At 30.9% G+C, this 14,712-nt stretch overlaps 2 protein-coding genes across 2 annotated transcripts; both read left to right on the top strand.

The window, feature by feature from the left end:
* The first annotated feature begins 492 nt into the window (after nucleotides 1-492).
* LOC132316467 (metalloendoproteinase 5-MMP-like) lies at nucleotides 493-958 on the top strand. Its single transcript, XM_059814941.1, has 2 exons — nucleotides 493-583; nucleotides 675-958. Exons 1-2 carry the CDS (start codon nucleotides 493-495, stop codon nucleotides 956-958), a joined length of 375 nt encoding a protein of 124 aa, XP_059670924.1.
* Nucleotides 959-3,831: 2,873 nt separating this feature from the next.
* On the top strand, nucleotides 3,832-5,308 carry LOC132267600 (metalloendoproteinase 2-MMP-like). Its single transcript, XM_059768739.1, has one exon. It carries the CDS (start codon nucleotides 4,140-4,142, stop codon nucleotides 5,136-5,138), a length of 999 nt encoding a protein of 332 aa, XP_059624722.1. The 5' UTR covers nucleotides 3,832-4,139; the 3' UTR covers nucleotides 5,139-5,308.
* The last annotated feature ends 9,404 nt before the right edge of the window (nucleotides 5,309-14,712 follow it).

The raw sequence follows: 14,712 nt of genomic DNA, 5'->3' as shown, positions 1-14,712 counted from the left end.
TATGCAAATGCCGACATGACAATTAGTTTTCAAAAGGTGACCATGGAGATGGAAGCCCGTTTGACGGGCCTGATGGAGCCCTATCTCATGCTTGGGTGCCAACTGATGGAAGGTTTCACTTTGATGCGTACGAGACGTGGTCTGATGGTGCAATTTTGGGTGCAATTGACTTGGAGACATTTTTGCATGAAATTGGACATCTTCTAGGACTAGGGCACTACTCGATTGAGAATGCGTGCCCTATGTTCACAATTGAAATAACACATAAAAACTTTATATAGTTTAATTGAAGAAAGTCGCATAACCAAGTAAAAGTCACATTAGCGTGTGGAAGGACTGACTCTATAAGTTCTGATCATAAACTCCCAACTTATTTCAAGAAAAAGCCCTTACACTTTAAAAATTGATCTCATTGCCTTTCAACAAATGATGTTCCAAAGATGTGGCGTGCCTGATGTTGTCAATGTCAAGCACACAAATAAAACAGACAACATGGTTGCAAAGTACTCATTCTTCCCAGGAAAGCCAAGGTGGCCTCTATCGAAAACCCATTTCACTTACAGCTTCCAATCCAGTGCCCAAGGTGTGGGATTGCAAGAACTGAGATCGGTGTGCTCGCGAGCTTTTCAAAAATGGAAAAATGTGAGCCCCTAACCCATTCACATTTGTGGAAGCTCCCCAAGGTGCAACCGAAGACATTGTTATTGGTTTCCATCGCGGTAATCATAAGGATGGGAACCCATTTGATGTTCTTGGGGGTGTATTGGCTCATTCTTTTCCACCAACAAGACGATGGGTCCACTATGATGCTGATGAGGATTGGAGTAGTAATCCAAACCTAAGCCAAATAGACTTGGAATCAATTGCAGTTCATGAGATAGGGCATGGTCTTGGGCTTGGCCAATATGTATATGTGCATCACTTCCTGCATGAATATCAAGAGGGATCTGAGTGCTGATGATAGACAAGGAATACGTGCCTTGTATGGATCAACACGAAAAATTTCTTTCTATTTTCAATGTTCAACCTAAATTTTCGAATCATTTCTCAAAGTGTATAAAATTGACTTTCTCACATGTTCAACAAAAATTGGCTTAAGAAAAGCTTGACACTGTATCCAGCCTTTCTATTGGATTTTCTTTATTTGCTTGGGTTTCTTACTAGATTCATCTCTTGGGTTAGAGAATATATTTCATCAAGGAGATAAACGTCATTGAAGTTGAATTTTTTACTTTTTACTTTTAAAATTACTGTATCACACAAATGAGTCAAACTTTTACATTCTTTTTTTTCGCCATTTAATTTGACAAAACAATTCTAGTTCATATATTTTTATGTGAGCGAAGATATAAAGAGAAGTACTTGACATATATTAAGGGCTATGAGCCCTTCCTGACATTGAATCCAGATATTTATTTGATTTCTTAGGAATGTCAAAAATTGTTTCCATATAATAATTAATTAATTCTAATACTAGCCTTACACACTTTATTTAGAAATATTTTGAATTAGTTTTTAACAAACGGACCATGAACAACATAGTGATTTAATTTTATTTTTTATCCTTTCAAAAATTTAAGCATGCACAGACCTCCACATTATTGCCCCTATTATCGAGGGAATACGTGCCTTGTTTGAACCAACATGAATAGTTTCATTTAATTTTCAATGTTCAACTTAAATTTTTGAATCATTTTCAACAATATATAAAATTGACCTCACTTAGATGTTGAATGACAATAGATTTGAGAAAAGATTTTGACTTTGTGCCTCGGCCTTTTCCATTAGACTCTCTTATTCACTTGGGTTTCCTACCATATTCATCTCTTGGGTTAGAGATTGTATTTCATCTACTTTCTTTACCTTGAACTTTTTATTTTATTTTTAAAATTATGTACAAAATTGAGAAGCACGTCTAATTATAAAACTTATACAGTCATCAAAATTCGTTCACAGTATCACAAAAATGAATCAAACTTTCTACGTTCTCTTTTTCTTCATTTAATTTGACAAAACAATTCCAGTTCATATAATTTTTATGTAAGGGAAGCTATAAAGAGAAGTACTTAAGATAAGAGTTATGTGTTGTAGTTTTGTGGAGTCTAATTAGGTGGAATATTTCTAGGAAGATTTAATTATATGGAAATTTCAAGAATACTGAATTTTAGGGAAAATTTAGTTTCCTAATCTGTTAGAGAAAATTCAGTTTCCTAATCTGATTTGACTTTCATATTGGTTTAAGGAAAATTTAATTTCCTGATTTGATTTAATTTTCTTATTGGTTTTGGATTTTACAAAAGGCAAGTTCTTGTAGGACAAGTTTGGGACTCTATAAATGGGGTGAAAGTTAGAGATAAAGTGTGCCAATACAAGAGAGAACAATTGAGAAAGATTGAGAGAGAATTTTCCTTGTAATTTTTCATCTTTTTCATAATGAATTTGTTGCTCTATGGATGTAACCCCAAGATTTGGATGAACCATGTATATCTTGTATTTTTGTGTATGATTTTTTTTATTCTTTGTGATTGATTAATTATTCCTCGAACAACGTGCGTTGTTCTTTTACGTTTCCGCCACAACAACTGGAATCAAATTCGGTTGATTGTGCGGTGCAACTCTAACATTATGAACCCTTCTTGACCATTGAATCAAGAGATTTATTTGATTTCTTACAAGTGTCAAAAATTGCCTCCGCCCTTCTTGAGTACTATCCTTACTCATCTTATTTAAAAGTATTTTAAGGTAGTTTCTTTTATAAACAGACCATGAGCAACATAGTGATATAACATTTTTTTTTTTTTTTTTTTTTGCAAAAAATTTAATTACACATATCTCCACAGTATTGTCACTATCATAATCGAATACTCGATCTCCTGTAAAGATGAGAGATCATAGTGTTTAGCTGATTGTCCATAGTAACACAGTGATATAACTTGTGTACTAATTTTTCTTCCTATGTAAAGAATAGCTCACAAAAGTTAGTGTAAGATCAACCTTATGGTAGCCTTACTCTACTAAATATATATGTGTGTGTGTGTGTGTGAGTGTGTGTGTGTGAAAGAAAGATTCACGGGTTTTGATTTTTTGGCCAGAGGACCAATAATTCAATTAATATATGCAAGTAATCAATTTTTCTTTTTCAATTTTTTTTTTTTTTTTTTTTTTTTTTTGTGGGACTCCGGTAATTAATGTAAATGGAAAAAGATGAGATGAATCTCAACTCCTTAAGGGAAATGCATCTAGAGACTACTCACACAATTATTGTAATTCTTGTTATTATTACAAAATAATAGAATTAACACTGAAAATGAACTGAGACAAGGGGATCTTCAATTGCAATGAAGTGTACCTCTTTTTCTTTTTAGAAATGGACTTTGGGGGTATGTTATCCCTCCATCGGACGCGGCAATGACCCTAGCGTGTTTGGTTAGCTGTGTAAACACGAAAACTGATATGGTGGTATTCCTCTCAACGGAATAAGAAATTTCTAAGGCACTAGAAATTTCACTAATTGTACAATTCTGAATGTTCTCTCCCCCACAAAACACGCCATTGACCTCGCCTTTTATGGCACGGCATTCCATTCAACAAAATATGAAACCACATGGGAATCTTCCTTTCAATTTCAAATATATAAAAATATATACATGTAAAATACATACTATTTTTTATTTTTGGAGAGTTGGAAGTTAAAAGTAAACACGCCCTCAACCCTCTCTTATCTTTGAATAGGAGGAGTCTGAGAGTAATAAATCTTGACTGATATCAACCTTTTAAATAATAAAATAATTTTCCTCACCAATCGGCCCAAGCTATGTGGCCGAATTAGTGTAATTATTTTAGAGTGCAATATTGGGACAATATGATCAATTTTTAAAGTGAAAGGTTTTCTTAAACAGGTTGAAGGTTTCTGATTAAATTTTAAAAGTAGTTGGAGTTTTTGAAATTAGCCCTTTTTTTAAAAAAAAGAAAAGAAAAAAAGAAGAAGACCATAGTAACTACTTAACACCAATATTTTTCCGGCATCAAAGAAGTCTATACCTAAACAAATATTTTTCCCGCGTCAAAGAAGTCTATAAAATTGACCTAAACCAATATTTTTCCCACGTCAAAGAAGTCTATAAAATAGACTTAAACAAATGACCAACTTCATTCATAATCCAAAAGACTCTTCCTTCTTAGTCATGGCACCAAAATTATTTCAGCCCTTCTCATGCATTTTCCTTTTTTTCGTACTTCTAATTCCTCTCTTATCTCATGCACATTCTTCCCACTCAAAGGCCAATAAACCATCACCATTTGAATTCCTTAAGCATTTGCAAGGGTGTCACAAGGGTGACAATGTTAAGGACCTCCATAAGCTCAAAAAATACCTTGAAAATTTTGGTTATCTGAGCAATCTCCATTCTAAAAACCAAACTCATTTCAACAACGATGACTTTGATGATCTCTTAGAGTCCGCCATCAAAACTTACCAGCTCAATTATCATCTGAAAGCCACCGGAACATTGGATGCTCCAACGGTATCCAAGATGATGATGCCCCGGTGTGGGGTTCCAGACATCATCAACGGCACGAATTGGATGCAAGCTGCAGGCAAGAAGGGGCATCATCATGGCCGTGGTCTCCACACTTTCCATACAGTCTCTCATTTTGCTTTCTTTCCGGGTCACCCTAAATGGCCGGCATCGAAGACACACCTTGCCTATGGGTTCGCGCCAAACACTCGCACGGACGCCATTGGCAGCGTGACACGAGCTTTTGATAAATGGGCTTCTGCAACACACTTCACATTTGCACAGACTCAGGACTATGCAAATGCCGACTTAACAATTAGTTTTCACAGTGGTGATCATGGAGATGGACACCCGTTTGATGGCCCTCGCGGAATCCTAGCTCATGCTTGGTCGCCAACTGATGGAAGGTTTCACTTTGATGCAGACGAGACATGGTCTGATGGTGCAACTTGGGGTGCATTTGACTTGGAGACAGTTGCTTTGCATGAAATTGGACACCTTCTTGGACTTGATCATAGCTCGGTTGAGAATGCTATCATGTATGCATCCATTGCTAGTGACATCACAAAAGGTTTGCATGAGGATGATATTATGGGAATCAAAGTTTTATATAATGTTTGAGAAGTGAGTGATCATTTGTTTTTCATGTTTCAAGTACTAAATTATTACGGGGTCAAATATTGTGGACTGCCTTTCCAAAAGAAAGTGAAATAAAATAATTAAAGCTACATACAATTTTTATTTACAAAAGAAAAACAAAAACTGGAATCACTTCCTGAGCTTCAATGACAGTATTCTTTGGTTTGAAGCGAATTCCGGTAAATCGGAGTCAAAATTCTAACATTGATCTGAAAAGAAGATGATAGGCAATGATACAAAGTAAAAGAGTTGGATGGCAATGCAGAGCAACAATTAAAGAACGATAAAATTATTTATGGATTTTAGATTGATTAGTAAATTATTATTTATTGTTCCAAATGATGTTATAATATTTTGCAACATTGCCATCTATCACACGAAAATTATAAAAAAAATACATATTTCAAAACATATTTTACATTTAAACAAATAGAGCAGACTATTCAATTTCTTTAAATATGTTACACCATTAGTGATAAAAATACCAAATGGACTATGAATTCTCTAATCAGATCAACTGCATTATAATGCAGTTGATCTGGTTTGTTTTTAATCATTAAGGCTCCGTTTGTTTCGACGTAAAATATTCTTTTTAAAAAATAATATTTTTTTTTCAGATAAAATATTTTTTTATTTTTACTTTGTGAGTGATTGGCAAAGGTTTACGTCGAAGTTGAGGTCGAGTCTATCGGGCGGGGCATGTAAAATAACTTGACGAAAATTTATAGATAGATTACTTTTGTTAAATTTTAATATTTTTTTCTTCATAAATATTTTAGAACAACCAAACACCAAAAAAATAAAAATAAAAATATTTTTTCTCCATTTGATTTATCATTATTATTATTATTATTATTATTTTTCGATTAAAGTGTGGCATAGTGTGTGAATCTCTTGTGTATCTTCTTCTTCTTCTTAATTTTTTTTTTTTTTTAAATATCTGGTGTATCTTGTCACTTCGTGGGACACAAAAAATTCTACAACATCTAGGGAGAACGGAACCTCCAAGTTTCTTAATTGTTGGATATGAGCGGTCTCGAATACGGTCGTGTATCTTGTCACTTTGTGGGACACAAAAAATTCTACAATAACTAGGGAGAACGAAACCTCCAAGTTTCTTAATTGTTGGATATGATGATGGAACTCACTTAGTAGATGATTCACCAGTTGAGCGGTCTCGAGTACGGTACTTTGATATTTGTCCCACACTGAATTCGGATGGAAAGTGAAAGGGATATAAATGGGTGGGTATGTAACACTACCAAACAACTTAAGCTTATGGATAAATGGACAATCACCCACTTGTTACAATTGGTATCGGAGTTAGACCCAATCCTTAATTGAGTGCCACGCCAAGCGTCTGGATGAGCCGTCCCATATCAGATTCAAATGAAAAGTAAAAGAGGTATAAATGGGTAAGCGCCCACTCGTTACACCTAACCTGTTTGATCAGGTCTATTATATGGCCTTCCTTTAAATGGAAAAAGATCGTCACGGTAGTGCTAGCCAATGACCTTAGCGTGTTTGGTCAGGTATGTAATGCTAATATGGTCTTGGGGGGAGTCTGTGATACCCCCTAATTTTGGAACACGGATTGATCAAGTCCGCGCACAAAATCAAGGGATATCAAAACAATTTAAGTATTTAACAAGCACAGAATACAAAGATGAATAATAAAGAATAAATAAACCGCTGAAGAAAACTAATAAATAAATATTACTTAATGATTCTCCAACAATTACAATTCGGAAATCCCATAACTCAAGGACCCCTTAAAAACATTATCCAATAATCCAATACTATTTAAAAGTACACAAGATGAATAAACGAATGACAGTCTCCCAGCTGCGAATCTTCAACCTCGAGACTGGAACCTCTAATAACCTGAAAAATAAATCGTGGGTTAAACCCTACGAGCAAGTTCACTCTACCAGGCCTCTGAAAACCAATAAGCAGATCATCTCTGATCAAAACCAAACCTAATAAAGTTTTAACTTTAATAAAGCACGATATACATGTCTATATATAATTATATATACTATACTAATCACATCCATTAATAGGTTTATTAAATTTCCATACCTATTAAATAATTATTAAAATAATATTCATACCTAGACCAATCTACCATTTCATTTTATAAAAACTCCTTTGACCTTAATCCCATCCTAGTTAGTTGTTTAATCATTTAAACAACAAATTATAATAAAAGCAATACTCTATTTAATCCCAACCCGATAATGATTTTAATTGTTTAAATCACATATCCAAAATCCAAGTTTTGACAAATTATCCACGTCTTCCCCAATATTATTTTATTAATGTAAAATAATACACTAACCAGTAAGTACTAAACTATTCTCATTTAAGAATATCTAACCCTAATCCAATCCATACATACAACAACCATAGATGATATTTTAATCATCTAACACATAACAACGTAATTATGCTTTGGCAAATCAACCATGCCATTGTAAATATTTTTATTTATCTATTGGCAATTCAACCATGCCTCCATAAGTATATTTATTTATACATTGGCAATTCAACCATGCCTCCGTGTATGTATATTTATACATTGGCAATTCAACCATGCCTCCACAGGTATATTTATTCATACATTTAATTAGCAATTCATCCATGCTTCCTATTTATATTTTATTCATACATATACTTAGGCAATATATATTTACACCTATGGCAACTCATCCATGCCTACAATTCAACCATATACCAACTGTAGACTCAATGATAGTTAATTCATACATAGTCATCTCATGCCAATTGTAAGCATATCACAATCTTAATTAAAATACATATATATACACATATATTATATAATATATATGTGTATAATCTTTCCCTAATAATCCTTGATTATTTAAATCTTAGATATATATATATATATATATATATATATATATATATATATATACTGATCATACTTTAATAAAGTCCATGTATACACGTATACATATGTAATTATATTATATACATATATACACCACATTCCATAACAATATAATAAGTTATTATATTTACGCAAAATAAATGCTATCAATCATTGTAGTAACATTCTATGGCTTTCAGGAAACCAAGAATACCTCCTCTAATGGTTGTTTCAATCCCAATGGCCTTAAAACCAATTCTGGAAATTCACTGGACCTCAAAGGACCTTAACAGGACCCTAAACAGTGTTTCACGCACCCCCACGCGCCACCACACGCTCCTAAACACCTCTCACGCGCTTCCACGCGCCACCTTAGCTGGCAGGTTCCATCACGTGCCCCCACGCGCATTACACGCGCTGCCACGCGCCTGTTCCTTCTTTTGGCTGATGTGGCGTACTCTGATTGGCCACTCTCCTCGCTACCGCATGAGCGCACCACACCGGATCAGCCGCTCCCCATCAGCGCATCTCAGCCCTCCAAGTCTTGCGCGCACCATATTAATGTTACCCGCAACACACCAGATCTATTCCATTGATCAAATTGCATTCAATGGCCTTTAACTTGTTGCACACCATAGTTCCATGCGCCGTACCACACTGAATTAATCTATGTATTATTTTTAAATCTCAAAGGCTCTGATTCACACGCACACAAAGTTATTGTGTGCTGCACCACACCAAACTATAACCCCCTTTTTGATGCCCTGTTTAACCCAGCCGCCAGTATATACACAGTATATATATTTTTGTATTTTCCAAACAAATATTATCCATAAATCAAATATAATTCCAAAAAAATATATATATAATTACCAGAAAATTCCAGAAAAATATAGAAAATTCCCAGAAAATCTATAAACCCTAAATAACCCTCCTGATCATAGATCAAATAAAACAGTTGAATTTAAACATAAATATCACACATACATCAACAATTTAAAATCCAAAGTTAAAAGAAAACAAAATATAATAATTCATATTTTAATTAATCCGATCTAACCATGATTTCTAAACCAATAAATTTAATCCTAATTTTGATACTCAAGGTGAAACCCTTATGAGTTATAAGAGGAAAATTAGAGAAAACTCGCCTGAAGGTTTCGAAACGAAACCGACGCTTTAAGCTTTAATTATCTCTTCCAATTCCGACGTCCTCTTTTTCAGATCCGACCTCCTCCTTGTCAGCCCTTCTTCTTCCTCTCTCTCTGACTGTTTTATTTTTCTAACGTGTAAAACCTTTAACCCTAAAGCCTTATGTGTATTTTTATACACCTTAAATTCCAAATCCTATTCCAACTAGTATTATGAATTAAAATAATAATCTTTAAATAATTTATATCTATAAACATATATATATATAAATATATATTCCTTCCATAATTAACTCATTAGTTAATTAAATCATATATACTTATAAATATCAATAAATATATATCTATATATATATCTTTCCATAACAATTATTAATTAATTATATTTATATATAATTATATATATATATATATATATAAATATAATTGATACAAAAGTGATCATTTAAATAATTAAATAACCACGGACCTTCATTAATTAACCCAATAAGGTTTCATACAAGCCCAAAACCACATCTTTTGGTCCAACTTTCCTTAAGCCCAATCCAATTAATTTAAATAAATAAGATAATTAATTAAATACAGAAATTAAAATAACTAATTACATGAAGCACATAAATAAAAAAAGAATTTACAACTAAGTCATATAATACCAATAAAATCAACACACCAATAATTCAATCAATAATCAACCACACAAACAATCAATCATCATACATAATCACGAAATATAACTTAATTAAAATAAGATAATTAATCTAGCACTCAATAAAATAAAATAAATCATTGAAAAATAAAATAAAATAATTAATCCTAATTAATAAATCTTTTAAAATTATCGGGGTATTACAGAGTCCAACACACACCCAAGGCTCCTACAACAAACACTTTACAATGCCCCCTAATCTCTTTCTTGTTTTAGGAGCTTTCCTCCTCCTTGTGACAATTCCTCACGGGAAGGCCTTCGAGTTCCTCCAGCACTTGGAGGGAAGCCATAAGGGCAAGACAATGGAAGGCCTTGGTGAGCTCAAACGTTATCTCGAGAAGTTTGGGTACTTGAATTATGGTACTCAGCATGATTCAAAGACTAAATTTAGCAATCACATCCATGTAAATGAGGAAGAGTCACTACAACAAATTTGGTCTTTGGCGACAAAAACTATAGTGACAAGATGAATTTGTCGCAATAAAATGACCTTTTGTGACAAAAAGTAACTTTGTCGCCTTAAGCTAACTTTACTCGACAAAAACTAAATTTGTCACAAAAAGTTGTCGCAATATCTACCCCAGAATTTCCTCCCTTTCGGTCATATGGCGGGAAAGTGTATAGCGACAAAATTGATTTTAGTGACAAATATATTGTCGCAACTAATTACAATATAGTGACAAATATAATTTTGTCGCGATTAACTGGATTTTAGTGACAAATATAGCTCTGTCACAATTAATGGCATTTTAACGACAAAAATTATTATCGCTATAAATAACCTTATAGTGACAAATCATGCATTGTCGTAAAAGATTGAATTATTGTGACAAATATAGCTTTGTCACAATTGATGGCATTTTAACGACAAAAATGTTGTCGCTACAAACAACCTTCTAGCGACAAATAATGCATTGTCGCAAAAGATTGAGTTATTGTGACAAATATAACTTTGTCACAATTGATGGCATTTTAACGACAAAAATTCTTGTCGCTACAAACAACTTTCTAGTGACAAATGATTATTGTCGCAAAAGATTCACTTATTGTAACAAATATAGCTTTGTCACAATTGATGGCATTTTAACGACAAAAATTCTTGTCACTACAAACAACCTTCGAGTGACAAATGATCATTGTCGCAAAAGATTAACTTATTGTGACAAATATAGCTTTGTCACAATAGATAAATTTTTAGTGACAAAAATTCTTGTCGCTACAAATAACCTTTTAGTGACAAATGATCATTGTCACAAAAGATTGATTTATTGTGACAAATATAACTTTGTCACAATTGATAGATTTTTAGTGACAAAAACTCTTGTCGCTGCAAACAACCTTCTAGTGACAAATGATTATTGCCACAAAAGTTTGACTTATTGTGACAAATATAGCTTTGTCACAATTGATGACATTTTAACTACAAAAATTCTTGTCGCTACAAACAACCTTCTAGTGACAAATGATTATTGTCGCAAAAGATTGACTTATTGTGACAAATATAGCTTTGTCACAATTGATAGATTTTTAGTGACAAATTCCAATTTCTATCGTTTAGCGACAAAGGATATTTTGTCACAAAAGAGTAAATTGTTATCATAAATTGGCCTTTTGTCATCATATACTTGTTTGAGAAATAATAAGAAAAATTAAAACTTCTCATAATGTATGTTTTTAATATATATAAGTATGTGTATATATATATATATAAATATATGGTAAAGTACAAAAAACTCTCTGAACTATGTTTGAATTTGTAAATAACCCCCTTAAATTATATTTTGTGCCTAATATCATCTATTGCCAAAAATGTCCCAATGTTCTAATAATAAGTTAATCATTTTATAAAATGGTAGTTATAATTTTTTTAATGATAAATTAATTCTAATAATAAAGTTAAAGGGTAATTTGTATAATTCATATTTAAATTTAAATAAGAGAATATATATATAAATGATTTATTAATTGAGATTAATTATTTTTATTTTATTTTTAAAATGATTTGTTTTATTTAATTGAGTGCTTAGATTAATTATCTTATTTTAATTAGATTATATTTCGTTAGTATATTTGTTGAATTGATATGATGCTTTGCTTTGTGGAATATTATGATTAAATTGTCTATTTCATTTATGTGTATTTATGTTTGCGTGAATTGTTTGTTAATTATTTGTAATTATCAGATTTAATTTAATTATTTTATTTTAGTTGGATGGGGCTTAAGAGGAGTGTGACCAATGGATATGGTCTTGGGCTTGAAGGAAGCCTTGTTGGGGTAATTAATAAAGCCCATGGTTATAAAGATATTTAAATAATTATCTTTGCATAATTATTATGGAAGGAAATATATATATATATATATGTGTGTGTGTGTGTGTGTGTGTGTATAATTTAATTAGTTAAGAATTATCATGAAAAGAAATATACATAATTCGGTTCCTTTGGTCAAATGGTTTAGTTTGATTCTAAATTTTCTGAAACTGTTGGAAATGGTTTGGTTTCAAAAAACTCTCAAAACGGTCCAAACTGAACTGTATACACCCCTAATTGGATATGTTTTTAGGAATATCTTAAAAGTAAAATAAATAAAAATTTTATTGAGAGAACTGTCTTTTATTGTTCTCTAAATTATTGAGAACATGTTTTCAGAATTACAAACCAAGCAACCTTGGTTTGTAACTATGAGAACAGTTTTCTATTTTTAGAAAATTAAAAATACAAAACTGAATAAAAATTCTGTTCGGTTAAGTATTTTGAGAACCGTTTTTTGAAAATACAGTTATAAAAAGGCCTATTTTCAGATAATTATCTTTTATAGTTCTCTAAAAACAGTTTTCTATTCTATAAATTCTTGAGAATTGTTTTCAAAGTTACAAACCAAACATGCATATCTTTCTCTATATCTCTCTCTAGCTTCTGCAACTGTGAGAATCAAAAGTTCAAAACTCATATCAGCATACGCCGCATATCACTATATCAAATTATGTTTAGTCTCTGCAACTTCTTTTCCATCGCTGATCGCCCGTTGTTCAAATGAACTGCACATGCCAATTTTTTCTTTCTTACCAAGCAAAACATTGTTGAAGAATATTTATTTAAAAAACAAAACTATTTGTGTCATGAAATTTAATGTCCTAAACTAAAAAAAATTGTTTTTTTTTTTTTTTAATGAAATTTAAATATTTATAACTTTTCTAGCAAAATGTTTTTATTTTAGATAAATTTTGAATTTTGTTTTTCTTATTTTTTGCATAATGGCCAAATTTAAAACATAAATTATATATTAATTAAATACATTATATAATTAATAGTTAAAAAATTTAAGTGTCAGTTTTTATAAATACATTTATGAGTAATAACTAGTAATTAAACTTTTCAAATGTTCTTTACAAATATATATTTCAATTAATTAAAATTTTATAGCAAGTCATGCCTACTTTTCTATCATCGATCATTGAGTAAAGGTTGATCAATCTATTAAAAAAAATTATAAAAATTATACAGTGCCCCCCTAAATTTTGTCGTTCCTAAAATTATCTCTTTATTTTTTCTTTTACTCCTCAAATTCCTTAAATTTTTTTAATAGAAAAGTCAAAATTTCTTTCCTCAATTGAAACTTTTTAACTTTTTCTTTTTAAAGTTCTTTAATTTTTCTTTCCTTTTTTTTTTTTTTTTTTTTCTATTTCTACTTTTAAAATTCTTCTTTTTAACATGCATATTTGAATAATTTTCTTCTTTCTTTCCTTTTGAATTTTATAGTTGTTATGTGTGTATATATATATATATATATACTCCGTATTATTATTATTATTTTTTTTGGTAGTGCGCCCCCCTCACTTGAAATCCTGGCCTCGTCCCTGTTAGTAAGTCACACCAACTTCTCCATCATTGATCATTGAGTACGTAATAAGATTGATTGAATTAAATCAATTGTCTTTTAATTAATGAGAGATGATTTTATAAGAATTAATTTTTAAGGTAATTGATATAAAAAAAAAATCCTAAGAACCATGTAAAATAATAATAATAAATAAATAAATCCAAATTTGGGTCATATATATACTCTTATAGTCTTATAAGGGGGTATTATGGGGTTGGTATTTTAGCTATTGGGGATAGTATTACTCTAAAGCCTAAAATATTTAATTTAGTTTTTGTAGGTTTTTCTTTATTTTTGCACGAAGTGTCGACGGAATCCAAAAACCTACATTCATCACTCTACCATAAATTAATTACCACCCAAATACAAATTACCTATTTATCTATTTATTAGACAAGAATATATTTAAAGAAAATAAAATAATTTCTATAAAACTCTACAACAAGTTATCTATTTGTATAAAATTTTACCACAAATTATCTATTTTATTTTCTATAAAACTCTATCACATATAATCAGTATTTATCTATTTATTATGAATTTTTTTAATAAAAGAAAATCTAATTAGACAAGAATATATTTAAAGAAAATAAAATAATTTCTATAAAATTAACTTTATCTATTTATTAGATAAGGATATATTTAAAGAAAATAAAACAATTTTTATAAAACTCTACCAAAAATTGTCTGTTTCTATAAAACTCTATCACAAATTACCTATTTTATTTTCTATAAAATTTTATCACATATAACATAAATTTATCTATTTATTATGAGTTTTTTTTTTTAATAAAAAGAAATCTAATTAGACAAGGATATATTTAAAGAATAAAATAATTTCTATAAAACTGTACCACAAATGACCTATTTTATTTTCTATAAAACTCTATCACATATAACTAGTATATATATATATTGGATCAGAC

The sequence above is a fragment of the Cornus florida genome, unplaced genomic scaffold (genome assembly GCF_030987335.1).
Source record: "Cornus florida cultivar Cherokee Brave unplaced genomic scaffold, ASM3098733v1 CherokeeBrave_3.0.0_Hap2_Chr07, whole genome shotgun sequence".
Taxonomy (NCBI): domain Eukaryota; kingdom Viridiplantae; phylum Streptophyta; class Magnoliopsida; order Cornales; family Cornaceae; genus Cornus; species Cornus florida.
Note: the sequence above shows the minus strand (reverse complement) of the source record. Positions and strands in the feature narration are given on the sequence as shown.

Excerpts from the sequence above, each read along its gene's own strand:
- LOC132316467 (XM_059814941.1), top strand. The coding sequence starts at position 493 with ATGGTTGCAAAGTACTCATTCTTCCCAGGAAAGCCAAGGTGGCCTCTA. Across the intron at positions 584-674 it reads CTTCCAATCCAGTGCCCAAG|CTCCCCAAGGTGCAACCGAA; the intron begins GTGTGGGATTGC and ends CATTTGTGGAAG.
- LOC132267600 (XM_059768739.1), top strand. The coding sequence starts at position 4,140 with ATGACCAACTTCATTCATAATCCAAAAGACTCTTCCTTCTTAGTCATG.